The following is a 17,500-nucleotide window of genomic DNA, read 5'->3' on the forward strand; positions in this document are numbered from 1 at the left end:
GTTTAAAAGATACATTTGCAAAAATAATGGGAATTTCAAGAAACAGCAAATACCGTATTAAAGGAAGCCAGCTCTCTCTCTCTCTGGCAGTAAGACTATTTATCCACAGAATTCATACTAATTTAATACAGAATAAAGGAAAACATTTTAATCTCTCTCTCTCTCTCTCTCTCTCTCTCTCTCTCTCTCTCTCTCTCTCTCTCTCTCTCTCTCTCTCTCTCTCAGTAAGACTGTGCCTCTACAGAACTCATATGCTAATACAGAGTAAAGGTAAATGTCAGTCTCTCTCTCTCTCTCTCTCTCTCTCTCTCTCTCTCTCTCTCTCTCTTAGTAAGACAATGTCTTTACAGAATTCATATTAATACAGAACAAAGTTGAATATGCCAGTTTGTCTGTCTGTCTGTCTCTCTTTCAGTAAGACTATGCCTTTACAGAATTGATACAAATAGAATAAAGGTAAATATGTCAGAGTCTCTCTCTCTCTCTCTCTCTCTCTCTCTCTCTCTCTCAGCAAGACTACGTATTTACAGAACTCACACTACAACACAGTAAAGGAAAATATTCCAGGCAAAGCCGACCGTTTCGAAACGACACATACATCAACAGAAAGCAAACTCAAAGCGGGACACATCACATATCACATACAGCGAAGATTTCGAGTCAGGAATCAAAGCAGACACCAGATAGGAGTCACAGTCATACAGTATCAGAAGGCGCTCGTGAAGGGAAAGTTTGCTTTCTCTTGGCAGTTTTCTCTTGGATGCTGTGACGGTGATGATGATGATGATGGTTGGAGTTGGGGGGATGAGAAGGGGTGGGGTGGGGGTTGAGAAGAAATGGGGGTAGTGGGAAGACGGGGGAGGTTGGAGTACTGAAGAGAAAGAATTGATATTTGGTGATGCTCAGATTATGAAAATTTTATTAAAATGATAATTGTATCACGAACGGGTAATGAATGGAAGGAATGAATAATGAATGTAAAACGTAGGATATTTGAATAAAGAAAGGGAAAGTTGAAAGAAAGGGAGTCTGACTTAATGAAGGCAATGTATTCATTCACTGAACAAATGAAATACATGTTTCATTCACTGAACAAATGAAATACATGTAAGATCTTGGCCAAGGGGAAATGAAACCTTGACGACAGGTAATAATATAAAAACATGTAGGATACAACTGAAGTATCAATATCTATATTTAAGACAGAAAAAGTAGAATGGATGTAGAATGCATAAAAAAATATTGGAATTGCAACATGTCACGAATGGATTATAGTTCGAAAGATCACAGACCTGGACGGAAGATTAGAGATAACACCAAGAACAGGTATGTAAATGTAAAATAAGTTTAAATTTTGTCGAAAAAAGAAGATAAAGAGAATAAAAAGCAAATTAGGGTATTCTGAGGAGCAGATATGACTCAAAACAGTTGAAAGATTCGCTTGATATTGCAGTGCCCAATGGAGGATATAAAAAAAAAAATAAGGAAAACATGAAAGAAAGGGATAAGAGAAACAGAGAAACTGCAGGAAATAAAATTTAAGGAAAACATGACACAAAGGGATAAGAGAAACACCGAAACTGCAAGAAATAAAAGAATAAAAGACCTGACACATGAATAACCAAAGAGAATGACAAAGCAACGACAAGACTCAACGAAAATAAAACAATTGGAATATCGGATTTGTTTTGGCTGTCGAATTTTACAGCTGTCAAACTGAAGTTTTAGTCCTGTTTCGAATCGCATTTACATACAGTGACGGGTAAACAAACTTGACTTGTAGTGCCGTATGCAGTGGAGAATAAAAATGAGGATTAAAGTATAGAGAACCTTTCATACGTGATGTAAAATGACATGGGGAAATCATTTCAGAGACTCAACCGTTCATACGTAATGTAAAATGACATGATGGAATCATTTCAGATATTTAACCTTCGAAGTGCATAAGTGTAAAATGACATGGAGAAATCATTTCAGATATTTTGAGAGAGAGAGAGAGAGAGAGGAGAGAGAGAGAGAGAGAGAGAGAGAGAGAGAGAGAGAGAGAGAGAGAGAGAGAGAGAGAGAGAGAGAGAGAGAGAGATCTTAGGTATTATTGTCAGTAGGAATACGAGCAATGATTTTAACTCTAAAAAAAATCTCTAATTTGTCTAGAAAAACAAATGCTGACTTCATGATTAGGCATGAGAGAGAGAGAGAGAGAGAGAGAGAGAGAGAGAGAGAGAGAGAGAGAGAGAGAGAGAGAGAGAATACTTGAGGGCAAGAAGACACAAAAAGGCTCAATATTCGAAAGAGCTAAAAGAAAACAATCTTTCGATGGTTGTTTTCAGACGTTATTTCAAAAGATGGAGGTGAACAAGATGGAATTGGTACAAACACTGTAACTATCGGTTAAATAATCTATAACAATTATTCATAGTCACTACAGTTATTTATAATAATTTTATTTATAATTCTACGACTTCGCAAACACTTCTTTATGTAACTCAGTTTGAGGTGTAGTGAAGGATTTCCAGTTTAAAGAAGTCTGAACGAAAACGACTCAAATGTCAGCCTTAGATGTCAGTTCCACGCCGAGAGTCTTGCTATTGTTGGATTTAAGGAGGAGGAGGAGGAGGAGGAGGAGGAGGAGGAGGAGGAGGACTGTGATGTCAACTGCAGTTCGAGAACCTAGCTATTGTTAGGTCTAAGACGAGGAAGGACGAGGGAAATGAGGAGGGGGATGAAAAAGAACAGTGAATGACGAAAAATTTAACATAAATATTAAAATGAAAAAGAAGAACAGTGAATGACCAAGAATTTAACATAAATATTAAAACAAAAAAGAAGAACAGTGAATGATCAAGAATTTAACATAAATATTAAAAATGGAACTATGAGATTAATTACAAAAACACTTCATTTATAGTAAAGAAAAAGGAAAAAGCCCATTAAAATTAACACTATCATAGACTCATCAAAACACACCAGATCTTTTAGGGTTGCAAATATGCATCACTGACAAAGGGTTCTTTGATGCAAAACAAAAATAATCTCAACAAAACTGAACATAAATTCATTCTGTAATTAGAGGAAGCCTCAACAACGTCTCTGATGCTAGATAACAACAACCTCGTTATAAACATCTTGAGCCCTGCAGCTAAAAAGAAAAACTATGCCAAAACTCGTCAACAAACACTCTATAGCTTGAGCTGTAAGTAAGTTTAAGATAAAACATTCTCTTGTTAAAAGTTGTCAGCTTTCAAAAGTCATTCAAGGGTCGTGGTTGATGTTTATAACCTAGAAAAACTTGTTATAAATTACAGAAGCGTTAAAAATCTCGTAAATAAACACTTTAAAGCTACAAACACGAACTTATATCAGATTTCCAGCTTTCATCAAGTATCTGTCAGTGACTAGTGGCTGATTTAAAAAAAAAATAAAATAGAAAATTAACCCACTGAACAAGGAAAGGACAATATAACAAGTCCAGTCACAGATACTATGAAGCTTCACCAGCAAGTAAGTGACACCCCAAAGCATTAAGAAGAATGGTCGAAAAGCCTATTCATCATTATTATTACTATTCAGAAGATGAACCCTATTCATACGGAACAAGCCCACACAGAGGCCACTGACTTGAGATTCAAGCTTCCAAAGAATATTATGGTGTTCATTCGAAGGTAATGGAAAATACAGAAGGAAGAGATAAGTTATTAGAAAAAAAAGACAAATTAACAAATTGACAAATAAATAAAAATGTAAGTAATCTGTTAAAGTACTAAAATAAGAGAAAATTATTATTCAAATATTTGCTTACAGTAGATTTCCAGCTTCCAGGTGTCATTCAGAGGCTCGTGATTGATGACAGGTGACTGGGCTTTGCAGGTGAGGAGTTTTCCAGCGTCATCTTCCCTGGGAGTGATGGTCATGATGCTGGAAGACACGTTGCCTTCCTTGTCCTTCGCCTGGAATGAAAGTGAAGGTTTGTTAGTGATCAGGTAGATGGAAATAAAGGTTTGTTAATGATTTGATGAATGAGAAGGAAGGTTTGTTAATGATTAGGTAAATGGAAATGAAGGTTTGTTAATGATTAGATAAATGAGAAGGAAGGTTTGTTAGTGATTAGGTAAATGGAAATGCAGGTTTGTTAATGATTAGACAAATGGAAATGAAGGTTTGGTAATGATTAGATAAATGAGAAGGAAGGTTTGTTAATAATTAGACAAAAGGATATGAAGGTTTGTTGATGATTAGATAAATGAGAAGGAAGGGTTGTTAATGATTAGGTAAATGGAAATGGTGTGTTAATGATTAGATAAGTGAGAAGGAAGGTTTGTTAATGATTAGGTAAATGGAAATGGTGTGTTAAAGATTAGATAAATGAGAGGGAAGGTTTGTTAGTGATTACATAAATGGAAATGAAGGTTTGTTAATGATTAGGTAAATGGAAATGAAGGTTTGTTAGTGATTAGGTAAATGGAAATGAAGGTTTGTCAGTGTTTAGGTAAATGGAAATGAAGGTTTGTTAGTGATTAGGTAAATGGAAATGAAGGTTTGTTAATGATTAGACAAATGGAAATGAAGGTTTGTTAGTGATTAGGTAAATGGAAATGAAAGTTTGTTAATGATTGGATAAATGGAAGTGAAGGTTTTTAATAATTTGATAAATCAGAAGGAAGGTTTGTTAATGATTAGACAAATGAAAATGAAGGTTTGTATATGATTAGACAAATGAAAGTAAAGGTTTGTTAATGATTAGATAAATAAAAAAAGATGTTTGTTCATGACTAGATAATGGAAATGACTGGCGTTACTGATTAGATAAACAAAAACGATTGTCTACAAGTAACTGAGCAGAAGATAAAAAATGTGCATAAAGAGTTTCAAGTGAAAATGAATAAAGGAATAAATGAATTAAAATGGCTATGTAAACATCTAAAGGAAAATGAAAGCCAGTACTTAAGGTAACAAATTAGAATGAAGGAATGAGAGAATGAATAAATAAGCAAGTGTAAATTGTAAATAAGTATGTGAAATGAAGTAGTAAATAAGTAAAGATGCATGTGAGCAGATAATGAAATTATATGAATAAAGAAATAATCGAATTATTATGAGTATATGAATAAATAAAATGTTATGACTGTGCGTAGCTGAACAAATAAATGAAAAAAAAGTATGTTAATAAACAAAAAAAAGTGAAAATAATTACGTGAAAATGAATACGAGTGGATGTAAGCAGAGCTATAATTAAATGCCTAAATATAAAAATCATAGAAAATGGCGGTATCTGAATAAATGAATAGATAAAAAAAATGATTAAATATCAATCAATTAAATTAAATAAACGAATAAATAAAAAAAGTAAACGAATAAAGAAGAAAATAGCCACAGAAATGAGTCAAGTGTAAAACGACACTGATAGCGATATTCAGCCCGGGTAAATATGCCACTTGCTAAGCCGTCCAGCGGAGCAATGCGAACATAAAGTAAATTATCAAGGGTGTTGACATAAGCTCATTTCACGCCCAGAAAACAGGAGAAGAAGATCGACACTTGAGGGTGCGTACTGAGGAAGCCAATGGCTGAAAGGACCCAGAGATAAGAGAGAGAGAGAGAGAGAGAGAGAGAGAGAGAGAGAGAGAGAGAGAGAGAGAGAGAGAGAGAGAGAGAGAATAAGGTATTTTCATCGTGGAAAGACTAACAGACGGTCATGAAAGTATATAGAGAAATACGGGAGGGGAGAGAGAGAGAGAGAGAGAGAGAGAGAGAGAGAGAGAGAGAGAGAGAGAATAAAGTATTTTCATCGTGGCAGGACCAACAGACGGGCATGAAAGTATATAAAGAAACACACACACACACACAGAGAGAGAGAGAGAGAGAGAGAGAGAGAGAGAGGAGAGAGAGAGAGAGAGAGAGAGAGCTTGGACTCTGTGGAAGCCGTGTCTCTTGACGCAACTTATCAATAGTAGTAGCAATAACAGTAGTAGCACTACTACTTTTACTGCTACTAGTAGCAGTAGTAAAAGTAAGTCGTCACAGACTAATGTCATAACATCAGCTCTATTAAAAAAGGAAAAGCAGAGAAAAAGCAATGCAAAGGAACCATGCTTTAGGAATAATCAAATGAAATGGGTATATGATCTAGGTATCGATACAATATTTTTTTATTACATTAAAAAGTTATATTAAAAAAGATTAACTGAAACTTCTTCTTTAGAGAGAGTGGATTCAATATGAATACAAAAATTCACTTTGACGAACGAATAGGATTTTTCTTAATTATTACTGTTCAATCATATGATGATCAAAATACGCTCAATTGTTAGCAAAGATATTAAGCTAACAAAACAGAAATTCCTATAGGATTGGCACGTAGTTTAATCTATACTTTAGTTAGTCAATTTGAGATCCGTACCTTTTGATAGTTTCTGCAATATACGCTATGCGATAGTATATATATATATATATATATATATATATATATATATATATATATATATATATATATATATATATATATATATATATATATACATATACATACATATACATATATATATATATATATATATATATATATATATATATATATATGTATATATGTATATATATATATATATATATATATATACATATATATATATATATATATATATATATATATATATATATATATATATATATATATATATATATATATATATATATCTCACATACATCAACGGGCAATTTTCTCTCGATGGAAAAACTTTATTCTTTAAATAAAGTGCTACGCTTTCGTCATTCTCCAGAGCCAAAGTTACCCAACGGAAAATGATTTTTCCAAAGACTTTTTTTTTCTTTTCTCCGACGGGAAAAGAAAAGCCTTTTCCAATACTCGAGCTCAAAACGCCTTGTTTTGTTCCTTCTAAATTTACAATGATGTTTTGGCCTCCTTGTTTTTCTGACGCTGATTTGCTGTCAAGGTACAATTTTACTTTGGGGTATTTCATATATCTGAAGAAATGTCGACTGTTGGGAATTACGATTTTAGCTTTGTTTTCGTTATCATTATCTTCATTTATTAATTAGGCAGCAACTTCCAAAGCATATTTGACAGAAGTTAAATAAATAACTATGGCATCGTAAATACATGAACTTCAAACCGAAATGAAAGATTTTCTGGTCCTTGGCTTAGGAAATTGAAAATTCAGTCATTATTTCAGTGGACTAAAAATAACATAACCTTCAGGATTGACTAACATTTGGACCTCATAATGAAAATGGCGAACTGCACTAGAAGGGGGAAGCCTCTCTCAATAAAATTTAGAATTCCTAAGATCCTTTTTTGAATGATCGATGAAATTTTAATGCATGATAAAAAATATTATGAAAATGAGGTTGGAACAACACTGCTATAAAACACCTTAACGATGATGGTATGAACCACGTAATTGTTCACTGTCTGTTGCACTTCACTGGGATATAATTGTTCATGAAAAGTTTTGAAATACGAGCAATTCAAAATGAAGACAACCTCCAATTAAATTCAACCGAAAATTTAAAAAAAACACATCGTTGGAGAAGACCACTGGATCCTTACAAGTCTTGGACAGCAATCCGGAAGTGTTGAAAAGCGAAACAAAGACAAAGATTACGTGAGTTCTCTCATCTTACACAGTTTACTTTGTTGAACATCGACTTAGGATCCCTACAAATCTCATGCCTTAAGCCGGGGGTTGCTGAAGTTACTAGAATGTTGTACTGTATTAACTACACACGTTCATTTAAAAATTTTGGATCCTCACAAAAATTGTTCAGGTTACCAGACCCATCGTCAGATGGTTCTTACAGTTCTTACAAGTCCAGTTGAGACTTACCTGAAGCAAGCTAAATTTATGTAAGACACACAAACAAGGTTGATCAAGGTCAAGACATATTCAAAACCCTTTCACGCACAAAAGACATTTATAAAGCGCAAAGGAAAATAGAATGACTAAGCAGAGTCCTTACATCAAGTCTCGTGCTGCGTCCGCACAACAGTAAACACGTCATAAACAGCTTAGCAACATATTGCAAACATATCACAAACATGTTAAAAACAAGTCTATGACCATAAATAGAGAACAAATCTTTGGTAAATGCTGGGTAGTCGAATAAAGCACACTGGCTAAGACTAGCAACAAGTCGTCGACATGTATTCAACATGTTTGTGTTGTATATGCAACAAGTCGTCGACATGTATTCAACAAGTCGTCGACATGTATTCAACACGTCTGTGTTCAGTATGCAACAAGTTGCCGACATTTGTTCGAGACCCGGGACTTACCGTAACCGACTGATTGGTGAGATCGACGTCATCCAACCACCAGGTGATGTCTGCAGCCGGTCTGGCTCCTATGCTCTGGCACTCGACCGTGTGTTCCTTTTCGGCAGTCATGGGTTCCCGGGTCCCCAATATTTCGACAGTCGAGGGTTTAACTGTGGAGGGAATTCAATATAGAAATTAGGCCAAACGCCAAGCACTGGGACCTATGAGGTCATTCAGCGCTGAAACGGAAATTGACAGTAAAAGGTTTGAAAGGTGTAACAGGAGGAAAACCTGGCACTATGAATCAATTGTTAGGAGAGGGTGGAAAGTAAGATGGAAGAAAGAGAATATGAAAGGGGGTACGGTAAAAGGAACGAAAGCGGTTGCAGCTAGGGGTTAAAAGGACGCTGCAAATAACTTTAAGTTTTGCCTACAGTGCACCGCATGAGGAGCACTGACAGCTAGTCCCCTCACTATGGGGAATGCATTTATAAGTGCGTGAGCTGTCTTCGTGAGAAATTAATTCTAGCGAGATGTTTACATTGAGAATTTTACTGAACAGGAATTTTTAATCGTGTACTACATGGAAAGCCTTCCTGAATTTTCTTTTTTAATATATTTTTAAAAATTTTTTTCCTTAGTGTTCATTTTTGGTTTATATACACAATTATACTCTTAAAATACTTCAACGACAATTTCTTTACCTTTAATAGACAATGACAATATCCTGTGTGTCATTGACAATCTATTATGTTTTTTTAAAACTTTGAGTTTTTCAAAAAATCTAAAAGCTCAAATTGTTCTGAATCTTTCACAGACGATCTTTGAGCTTTTATAAATCATTCAAATTTTGCAGACAAGCCATGATATTTCATAGATAATAGTTAAGGACTTAATAGAAAATTTTGATAAAAAGTCCTCCAGTCAAAACAAATCTTGAGCTTGAATTTAATCTACTGGGACCTATTGTGTATAATCTGTTAAATAATTTCTCTATGAATAAACCAACTATTATACTTCAACCTAACAACAGCCTTTGTTATAAGTATAAATATAAAATAACGAATTGAAAAGACAAAACAATCACTTAAAAGTACAGACGAAGAGAGAGAGAGAGAGAGAGAGAGAGAGAGAGAGAGAGAGAGAGAGAGAGAGAGAGAGAGAGAGAAATCTCGAGGAAAGTGAAAAGGAAATGACAAGACCTGGACTTTCTTAAAATACCAATAAACTTACAGTTGAGAGAGAGAGAGAGAGAGAGAGAGAGAGAGAGAGAGAGAGAGAGAGAGAGAGAGAGAGAGAGAGATCAGAAATCTCTCGAGGAAAGAGGATATGACGAGACCTGGACTCTCGGAAGGTCCCAATAAAACTTACAGGAGAGAGAGAGAGAGAGAGAGAGAGAGAGAGAGAGAGAGAGAGCAGAAATCTCTCGAGGAAAGAGGATATGATGAGACCTGGACTCTCTGAAAGTCCCAATACAACTTACAGGAGAGAGAGAGAGAGAGAGAGAGAGAGAGAGGAGAGAAATCAGAGATCAGGAAATCTTGAGGAAAGAGGATATGATGAGGACCTGTGACTCTCTGAAAGTCCCAATACAACTTACAGGAGAGAGAGAGAGAGAGAGAGAGAGAGAGAGAGAGAGAGAGAGAGAGAGAGAGGAGAGAGAGAATCAGAAATCTCTCCAGGAAAGAGAAGGAAATGAGACCACCTGGACTCTCTGAAGGTCCCAATAAAACTTACAGTTGATATCGAGAGTCACGCCCTTGGCCTGGGGCGAGACCTTATCTGTGTTGGTGGCCTGGCACACCAAGTAGGCGCCCTGGTGGTCCCTCCCGAGGGGTCCGTATTCCAGGATGTTCTGGAAGACGGAGGCGTTGGCGTACTCCACAATGTCGTCCAGGAGACGAGACTTCCTCCACCACTTCACTTGCGGCGCTGGTTTGCCTGTTAGGAGGAAGACCAGAGTGGATTAGAGATTAGAGTGGTACACGAATGCCTACACTTACACTTGTATATGCTTAGATACATACATGATTTTATATACATATATATATATATATATATATATATATATATATATATATATATATATATATATATATATATATATATACTGTATATATATAAAATTAGCCTCTTTAATATCATTTACCCTATTTACAAAAATTCCGTTTATTTATACAAATTTTATTGAGCTTTCGTGTAATCACCCAAAACTGTCCCCTAACACTCCCACTGACCTACCAAATAAAACATGACATATATTACTCTAAAACCTTCTTTTATAGTTAGCTTTTAATATATTTCAATTAAAATGTGTCCCATAATACTCCCAAAATTAATTTCACTTCAGTCTCCGACGTCTTACCTTCGACTGTGACGCCAGCTTTAGTAAACACAAATCAATCAATCTTACCTTCGAAGACCAAGCATGTCACCTTGATGGTTGTGCCTTCGTCATAAGGTCCTATTTTCTGATCAGCTTCAACTCCGTTTTCGTCGATGATTGCTAATCTCCCAGGGGGAACTGCAAGAAAAAAATGATTAGACTTCGATAAACGATAATCATACGTTTTTCGTTGCAAAGATGTGGGATTATCAGCTTCCTGGTGCAGAGTACTTGTAAAATGCCATGAAATCTGGGATATATTGGGGCTTTTGAGGTCTGTACTTATTTCCTGCTTAAATTTCTGTTGCTTGATTGAAGATAACTCAGATTATTTCTATGACTTACGAAAAAAAAGTAAAACGTGAACGTTCATTACGATCTTAAAAAATCCACGCTAACGTGAACAGGAATTCGTTATAAAAATGTTAATAACGACAAAGATGAATTAAATTAACTGACTTTTTAATGCATTTAACCACAATTTGATAGCGTTAATTGCAATGATTCAGTGTATCTGAGTAACGAAAAGATAATACAAGTCAAACAAATAATTGCAATGATTTAATTAATCTGAGTGACGACAAGAAAATACAAGTCAGTCACAAAAATTATAATGATTCAATTTATCTGAGTGCCGACAAGAAAATACAAGCCAAACAAAAATTACAATGATTCAAATTATCTGAGTCACGACAAGAAAATACAAGTCAAACAAAAATCACAATGATTCAAATTTCTGAGTGACGACAAGAAAATACAAGTCAAACAAATAATTGCAATGACTCGATTTATCTGAGTGACGACAAGAAAACACTAGTCAACCACAAAAATTATAATGATTCAATTTATCTGAATGAAGAAAAGACAATACAAATCAACAAAGATCTTACTGATGACTTTCAGCTTAGTCTTGGTCCTGACGGTGGGCGTCAGCCTGTAATCTACCCTGCAGGTGTAGACGCCCTCGTCCTTGTACTGGACGCTCTGCAGGCGGAGGTAGGGTTCCTCCACGTCGGAGATGAACTGGGCGCGGTCTCCCAGGGATTCCTCCTCGATCCAGTGACGCCCCATGGGCGTACGGGCGTCAAAACTGAAAGAAGAAGAAGAAGAGAGGGAGGTGATGTTTGTTGTAGATCATTTCTACCTACCAGAGTATGTGTATGGTTCACTAGATAATGTGTTGTTTCTCATTCTCCATGAAACACTACAATGTCTGTTGTTTCTCATTCTCTACATGACTCGCGAGTGTGTGTTTCTCATTTTTTATGTGACTCACTAGAATGTATGCTGTTTATCATTCTCCATGTGACTCATGGGAATGAGTGTTGTTTCTCATTCTCTAACATAAAATGAATATTATTAAAAGTGGTACTGTATTATTTACTACAAACAAGACAACCCTTTAACAAAACACTTCTCTAAAAGCAACAACATTATTCCACCTCTGACAACAAGGTAACATCCTTCCAGCAAGGTTGGCATTACGGTACAGTACGGTACGGAGTACGGTACGGTACGGTACGGTTGATATTTAGTCTATATGTACGGTACGGAATTACGGTACAATAATTTTACCAAAGTACGGTACGGCACGATTCAGGTACGGAAGAAATGGGCAAAATTCCGTACCGTACCGTAACCTACCTTAGGCTTGGATATATCACTAAGCAATTACTAATGCATATTTGGCCGATTCAGTGACTGCACAATGAGATCACTAAGGTACTTAACATTTCAGTTTGTAACATATCATGCATGCGTGTGTGTGTGTGTTTGGAATTCCTTAATTAACATGTTTATGTCTGTGTCTAATTCTTAAAGTAACACGTTACAAACGCTTACAGCATCAGCCATATAATCCCATATTGTCTCATAATGATTTATTATTATTATTATTATTATTATTATTATTATTATTATTATTATTATTATTATTATTATTATTATTATTATTATTACGACAACTGAATATATACACATGTACGTATAAAGTCCCTTTGCTAATTTACACCTGTTAACGTTGAAATTTTCATAAAAGTACGGAATTACGGTACGTTATTTTTACCGTACTGTACGGTACGGACTGATCGATATCGTTCTCGGCTATCACTCTACAGGAATGGCGTTCCAGAATCCGGCCGGCCAGTGAAATTAGAGGAATATATTTCTGGTGATAGAAATTCATTTCTCGCTATAATGTAGTTCGGATTCCCACAACAAGCTGTAGGTCCGTTGTTAGGTAACCAGGTGGTTCTTGGCCTCGTAAAATAAGTCTAATCCTTCCCGGACCCAGCCCTCTGGGAGGCTGTTAATCAGCTCAGTGGTCTGGTTAAACTAAAGGTATACTTAACTTTTACAGTGCGGAAAATAATTGAGGTACAGTACGAAGTGCAAATTTTTGATTTTAGGCAGGTACAGGTGCAGGAAAACATTCCGTACCGTACCACGTACTACCATGCCTGCTTCCAGCAAGCAAACAGGAAGGAATGCCAACCATGCTCTTGGAAGACGAGAGATGGCATCAAAGAAGGATCATACCAAAACCCTTCTCATTTCATTGCAATAATGAAGGACCTGATTGCGGCAGTCAGGATGGCAGAGGAAGGAAAAGGGGAATTCAGTATGAAAATGTCGTAATGGGAAAATGGCGATCTTAACATTGATCTATGTTTTTCATGATGGTTATCTTTGTAGAATGCAATTTCCTTCTCTCTCTCTCTCTCTCTCTCTCTCTCTCTCTCTCTCTCTCTCTCTCTCTCTCTCTCTCAATGGATCACTGATCTATGTTTTCATGATGGTTATCTTTGTAAAGACTGCACTTCCTTCTCTCTCTCTCTCTCTCTCTCTCTCTCTCTCTCTCTCTCTCTCTCTCTCTCTCTCTCTCTCTCCAATGGATTTAACACTGATCTATGTTTTTCATGATGGTTATCTTTGTAGAATGCACTTTCCTTCTCTCTCTCTCTCTCTCTCTCTCTCTCTCTCTCTCTCTCTCTCTCTCCAATGGATTTAACACTAACATGATGGTTATCTGATCGCTCCTTCTCTCTCTCTCTCTCTCTCTCTCTCTCTCTCTCTCTCTCTCTCTCTCTCTCTCTCTCTCTCTCTCTCTCTCCAATGGATCTAACACTGATCGCTGCTTTTCAAAGCAGTTATCCTTGTAGAAGTCTCTCTCTCTCTCTCTCTCTCTCTCTCTTCTAGGTTCTAGTCTGACAAATGTACATACATAAGAGAGAACACTATGTACAAACACACACGTATAACATACATGTATACATAGACATTGCCAAATATTATCACCTTTCACTTTTGACCTAATACCTTTATATGAATATATCTTGATTCAAAAAAGGAAATAGCATATACTAGGCAAGGAAAGCCAAGAGATGAGAGAGACAAATGAAAATCAAGTTTTGCCTGGGTGAGGCTTCGGGTATATAGAAAAACAAGAATGAGTAAATGAGGAAAATAAGGTAAATCATTACAAGAACGATTAAAGGAAGACAAAGGAGTGACCAACTCTTTTTCAAAGCAGTTAATGAATAGGATGAAGTGATTCAAGAAGAGGAGTAAAGGAGGGAGATGATAAACTCAGTTTTTACAAGTTCCAACACAAGTCTCGCTTCATAACTACCAGATTTTTCTGGGGATTTATTTTATTTTGTGACTGGATATTTTTTCCCCCGTCATTTCAGTAAGAAATAACCCGTTTTGATGTTGGCCCATACCTCTTTCCCATATAACCATATATTTTAAAGATAACGAATTGATTATGATAGACAAAGCCAAACCTAAACTAACCTAACAAAACCTAGCCTCCCAATATACCTAGCAAATGCAGACCTAGACCTAAGCTTACATAAGATGCAAGGGAATAGGGTCTCCAGTCCTTGCGTATAACACTGAATAAGTCTACAATTCTAATTCTAAACTTATCTCAAATGCAGTGCAATGTCCTGAGGTTGCAAAACTAAAAATTCCCGTTCCTTCAAATGTTTACTTTGCTTAGAAGAATCAGGTGGTCCACAACTCCCTACCTTCCTTTGGGATATGGGTAAACTCAGGAACACCTTTGAGTAACCACATACCTTCACCCTCCTACATATTTTCACTGAAATTTAGGCCTAGTCTTGCTGGCAGGTATTTGCCTATTCACAGACATGATTATGTGATCGTATCGAGCCTAGGCCAAGATGCGTGAGTCATTTGGCCTATACCCTTCCTATGCTTGACCTGGCAAGCACTTGACTGGTTAGCTGTGACTTCAGTGTTAAATGCGATAGCAACAGCTTTACACAGTTCTTAATAAAATTGTTTTAATTTTAGTGATAGACGAATGCAAGTGACAAAGATCCAAATTAAGCATTTACACTTGTAGAGCGACGAGTTTGTGTGTGTGCAGGAGTAACTGTGATTGGTCAAGAAATGTCAACAAAAGACAGTCAGTGGTCGAGAGGGGCTGTTTTACCGATCCTCTTTCTCAATGACAAAGTGACGAAGGCGTATTCTTTCAAAATTTGAAGATAAAAGAATAAACACATTGCAAAATAAACTCAGTAGTCAACAGGCCTAATACCAAAGAGATTAAAAATGGGGGTGGAATTTGAATGACGAATGAAGGAAAACCAGTAAGATCTATTATATAAGAAAAATGGAAAGCATAAAACGAAGGCTAGTGTAGACGGTAAGGGTGTGGACAAAAACAAAGAGAATTAAGGAGAATCTTTCGTCGACTCCTCGCCAGAAAAGAGAGAGAGAGAGAGAGAGAGAGAGAGAGAGAGAGAGAGAGAGAGAGAGAGAGAAGATTGGCCTCATGAAAAGGCATAAGAATTAATGCGGCCGTTGGAAAAACCGTCAACTCAGCATCATCTTCTTCTCCCTCTAACGAGTCTGGAGATGAAATCACTCACAGAATCCTTTCTCCGACGGACTTAATCTGGAGGGGGAAAACGATTGTGTCTACGCGAAGCGATTGATAGTTTTCTATTCTCTATCTTTTGATAGTTTTTCGTTTTCTATTTTTTTTGAAATGGGAAACTGAGTTAGTTAGGGGCGGGGTTGGTTGCTGGGCGGGTCGAAGAGAAGGAGTTGAAGGCTAACTATGCGCATCTCGTGAAGTTTTGTTTTATGGAAACCTGCTGGTTTATATTTACGTGTATTATGGAAACCAGTGAGGATATTATATATATATATATATGTATATATATATATATATATATATGTGTATATATATATATATATATATATATATATATATATATATATATATATATATATATATATATATTTATGTATGTATATGTATATTTACATTCGATAACATGATCGATAGACAGATACATACGTGAAAAGTCATTTACTTGAACCCAAGAATAAATTACGAAATAATTTTTTTTAAAAAGTTGAATGATGATTTTCATTACAAGGGTGGGTGTCATTTTTCGATGGCAGTGAAAATACCATAACAAATTCGCAAAACTATTCCGTAATGCAGGGTAGAGATTGATAAACAAACGCTGCCACCTACCCACACACTCACAAACACACACACACACACACACACACAGGTATATGTGTATATATAATAAGTCGTTTCTCTTGATGATGGTAGATCTACCAGGATATATACATCAGTCATTTCCATGTTCATCTTTAGCTGCTGAATTCAGGATGAACCTCCTGCGTAGAAAGCTTGACAAGAGAGAGAGAGAGAGAGAGAGAGAGAGAGAGAGAGAGAGAGAGAGAGAGAGAGAGAGAGCACAGAGAGAGCAATTCACCAGAGGACTTAGTAATTACAAATCATGAGGACTTAGAATTAAAAATCATGGCTCTCTATCCACACTCTCTCTCTCTGTGTTCACTTCCATTCCCTGCTTTATCAGGGGATGTTGATTAAGCATTCCAATCCATTTTATCGCTTCCTTTCCCGTGAAAGGAGAGTCATTTACATTGCCAAATGAGTTACGAAGATTTCTGTAGGCAAATGAGAGACTCTCTCTCTCTCTCAGTGGCATCCGCCATTTGGCTTTATGGGGAAGGGGAGGGAATGGAGAGGGGTAGGTGGGGACATAAAGGGGAGGAGGGGAGAGAAGGATGGGAGGGGGAAGGCTGGGGATGGTATACAGAAGAAAGGATTTGGTTCCATTTTCATTCTTTATGGTAGATATTTGGTTTGTTCATGTTTTCTCTCTCTCTCTCTTTCTGTCTACACCTGTTTATTGATTTATCTACCTGTTTATTGAAATATTTCTCTCTTTCTCTCTCTCTCTCTCTGTTTGTGAAAAAGCTCTAAGCAATGGCTCTTTTCAATGTCTTTATGATATTACCCCAAAACAATCGTTATGTGAAACGTCTCTATCTAACTGTCCTACAAAATAGTTCTGGAAATGGCTCAACATAAAGACTTTATTACCTGGCTCTATGAAATTGCCGAAACAATGGCTCTACGTACTGACACTATAAATTGGATCTTGGAAACTGTCGAAAAAATGTCTAAATGAAATGGCTCTACACAAAGACCTAATAAACTGGCTCTATTAATTTGCCGAAACAAGAGCTCTGTGAAATGGCTCTACGTATGGACTGTAACTGGAGTGGGCGGAACACCTAAGCTCAGTGACCTGTCCTGTATCGTTGCCAGAAGTACGATCATGGCAAACTTTAACCTGAAATAAAATAAAAACTACTGAGGCTAGAGGGCTGCAATTTAGTACATTTGATGATTGGAGGGTGGATGATCAACATACCAATTTGCAGCCCTCTAGCCTCAGTAGTTTTTAAGATCTGAGGGAGGACAGAAAAAGTTTGGACAGAAAAAAGTGCGGACGGACAGAGAGAGCCGGCAC

At 36.4% G+C, this 17,500-nt stretch overlaps 1 protein-coding gene across 15 annotated transcripts in view; it reads right to left on the reverse strand.

The window, feature by feature from the left end:
* LOC136844823 (nephrin-like) overlaps positions 1 to 17,500 on the reverse strand; it is a 532,521-nt gene that overhangs the window by 20,770 nt on the left and 494,251 nt on the right. For all 15 annotated transcript variants that reach the window (XR_010854991.1, XR_010854986.1, XR_010854989.1 and 12 more), the window contains exons 4-8: positions 11,549 to 11,748; positions 10,686 to 10,796; positions 10,010 to 10,213; positions 8,291 to 8,442; positions 3,800 to 3,947 (exon numbers count right to left, since the gene is read on the reverse strand). Coding sequence is in view for 7 of the 15 variants with exons in the window: in XM_067114068.1 (XP_066970169.1) it covers positions 3,800 to 3,947; positions 8,291 to 8,442; positions 10,010 to 10,213; positions 10,686 to 10,796; positions 11,549 to 11,748 (815 nt within the window). In the remaining 8 variants the exon portion in view is untranslated. The remainder of the gene's footprint in view (positions 1 to 3,799; positions 3,948 to 8,290; positions 8,443 to 10,009; positions 10,214 to 10,685; positions 10,797 to 11,548; positions 11,749 to 17,500) is intronic.

This window comes from Macrobrachium rosenbergii, chromosome 2, assembly GCF_040412425.1.
Source record: "Macrobrachium rosenbergii isolate ZJJX-2024 chromosome 2, ASM4041242v1, whole genome shotgun sequence".
Lineage (NCBI taxonomy): Eukaryota > Metazoa > Arthropoda > Malacostraca > Decapoda > Palaemonidae > Macrobrachium > Macrobrachium rosenbergii.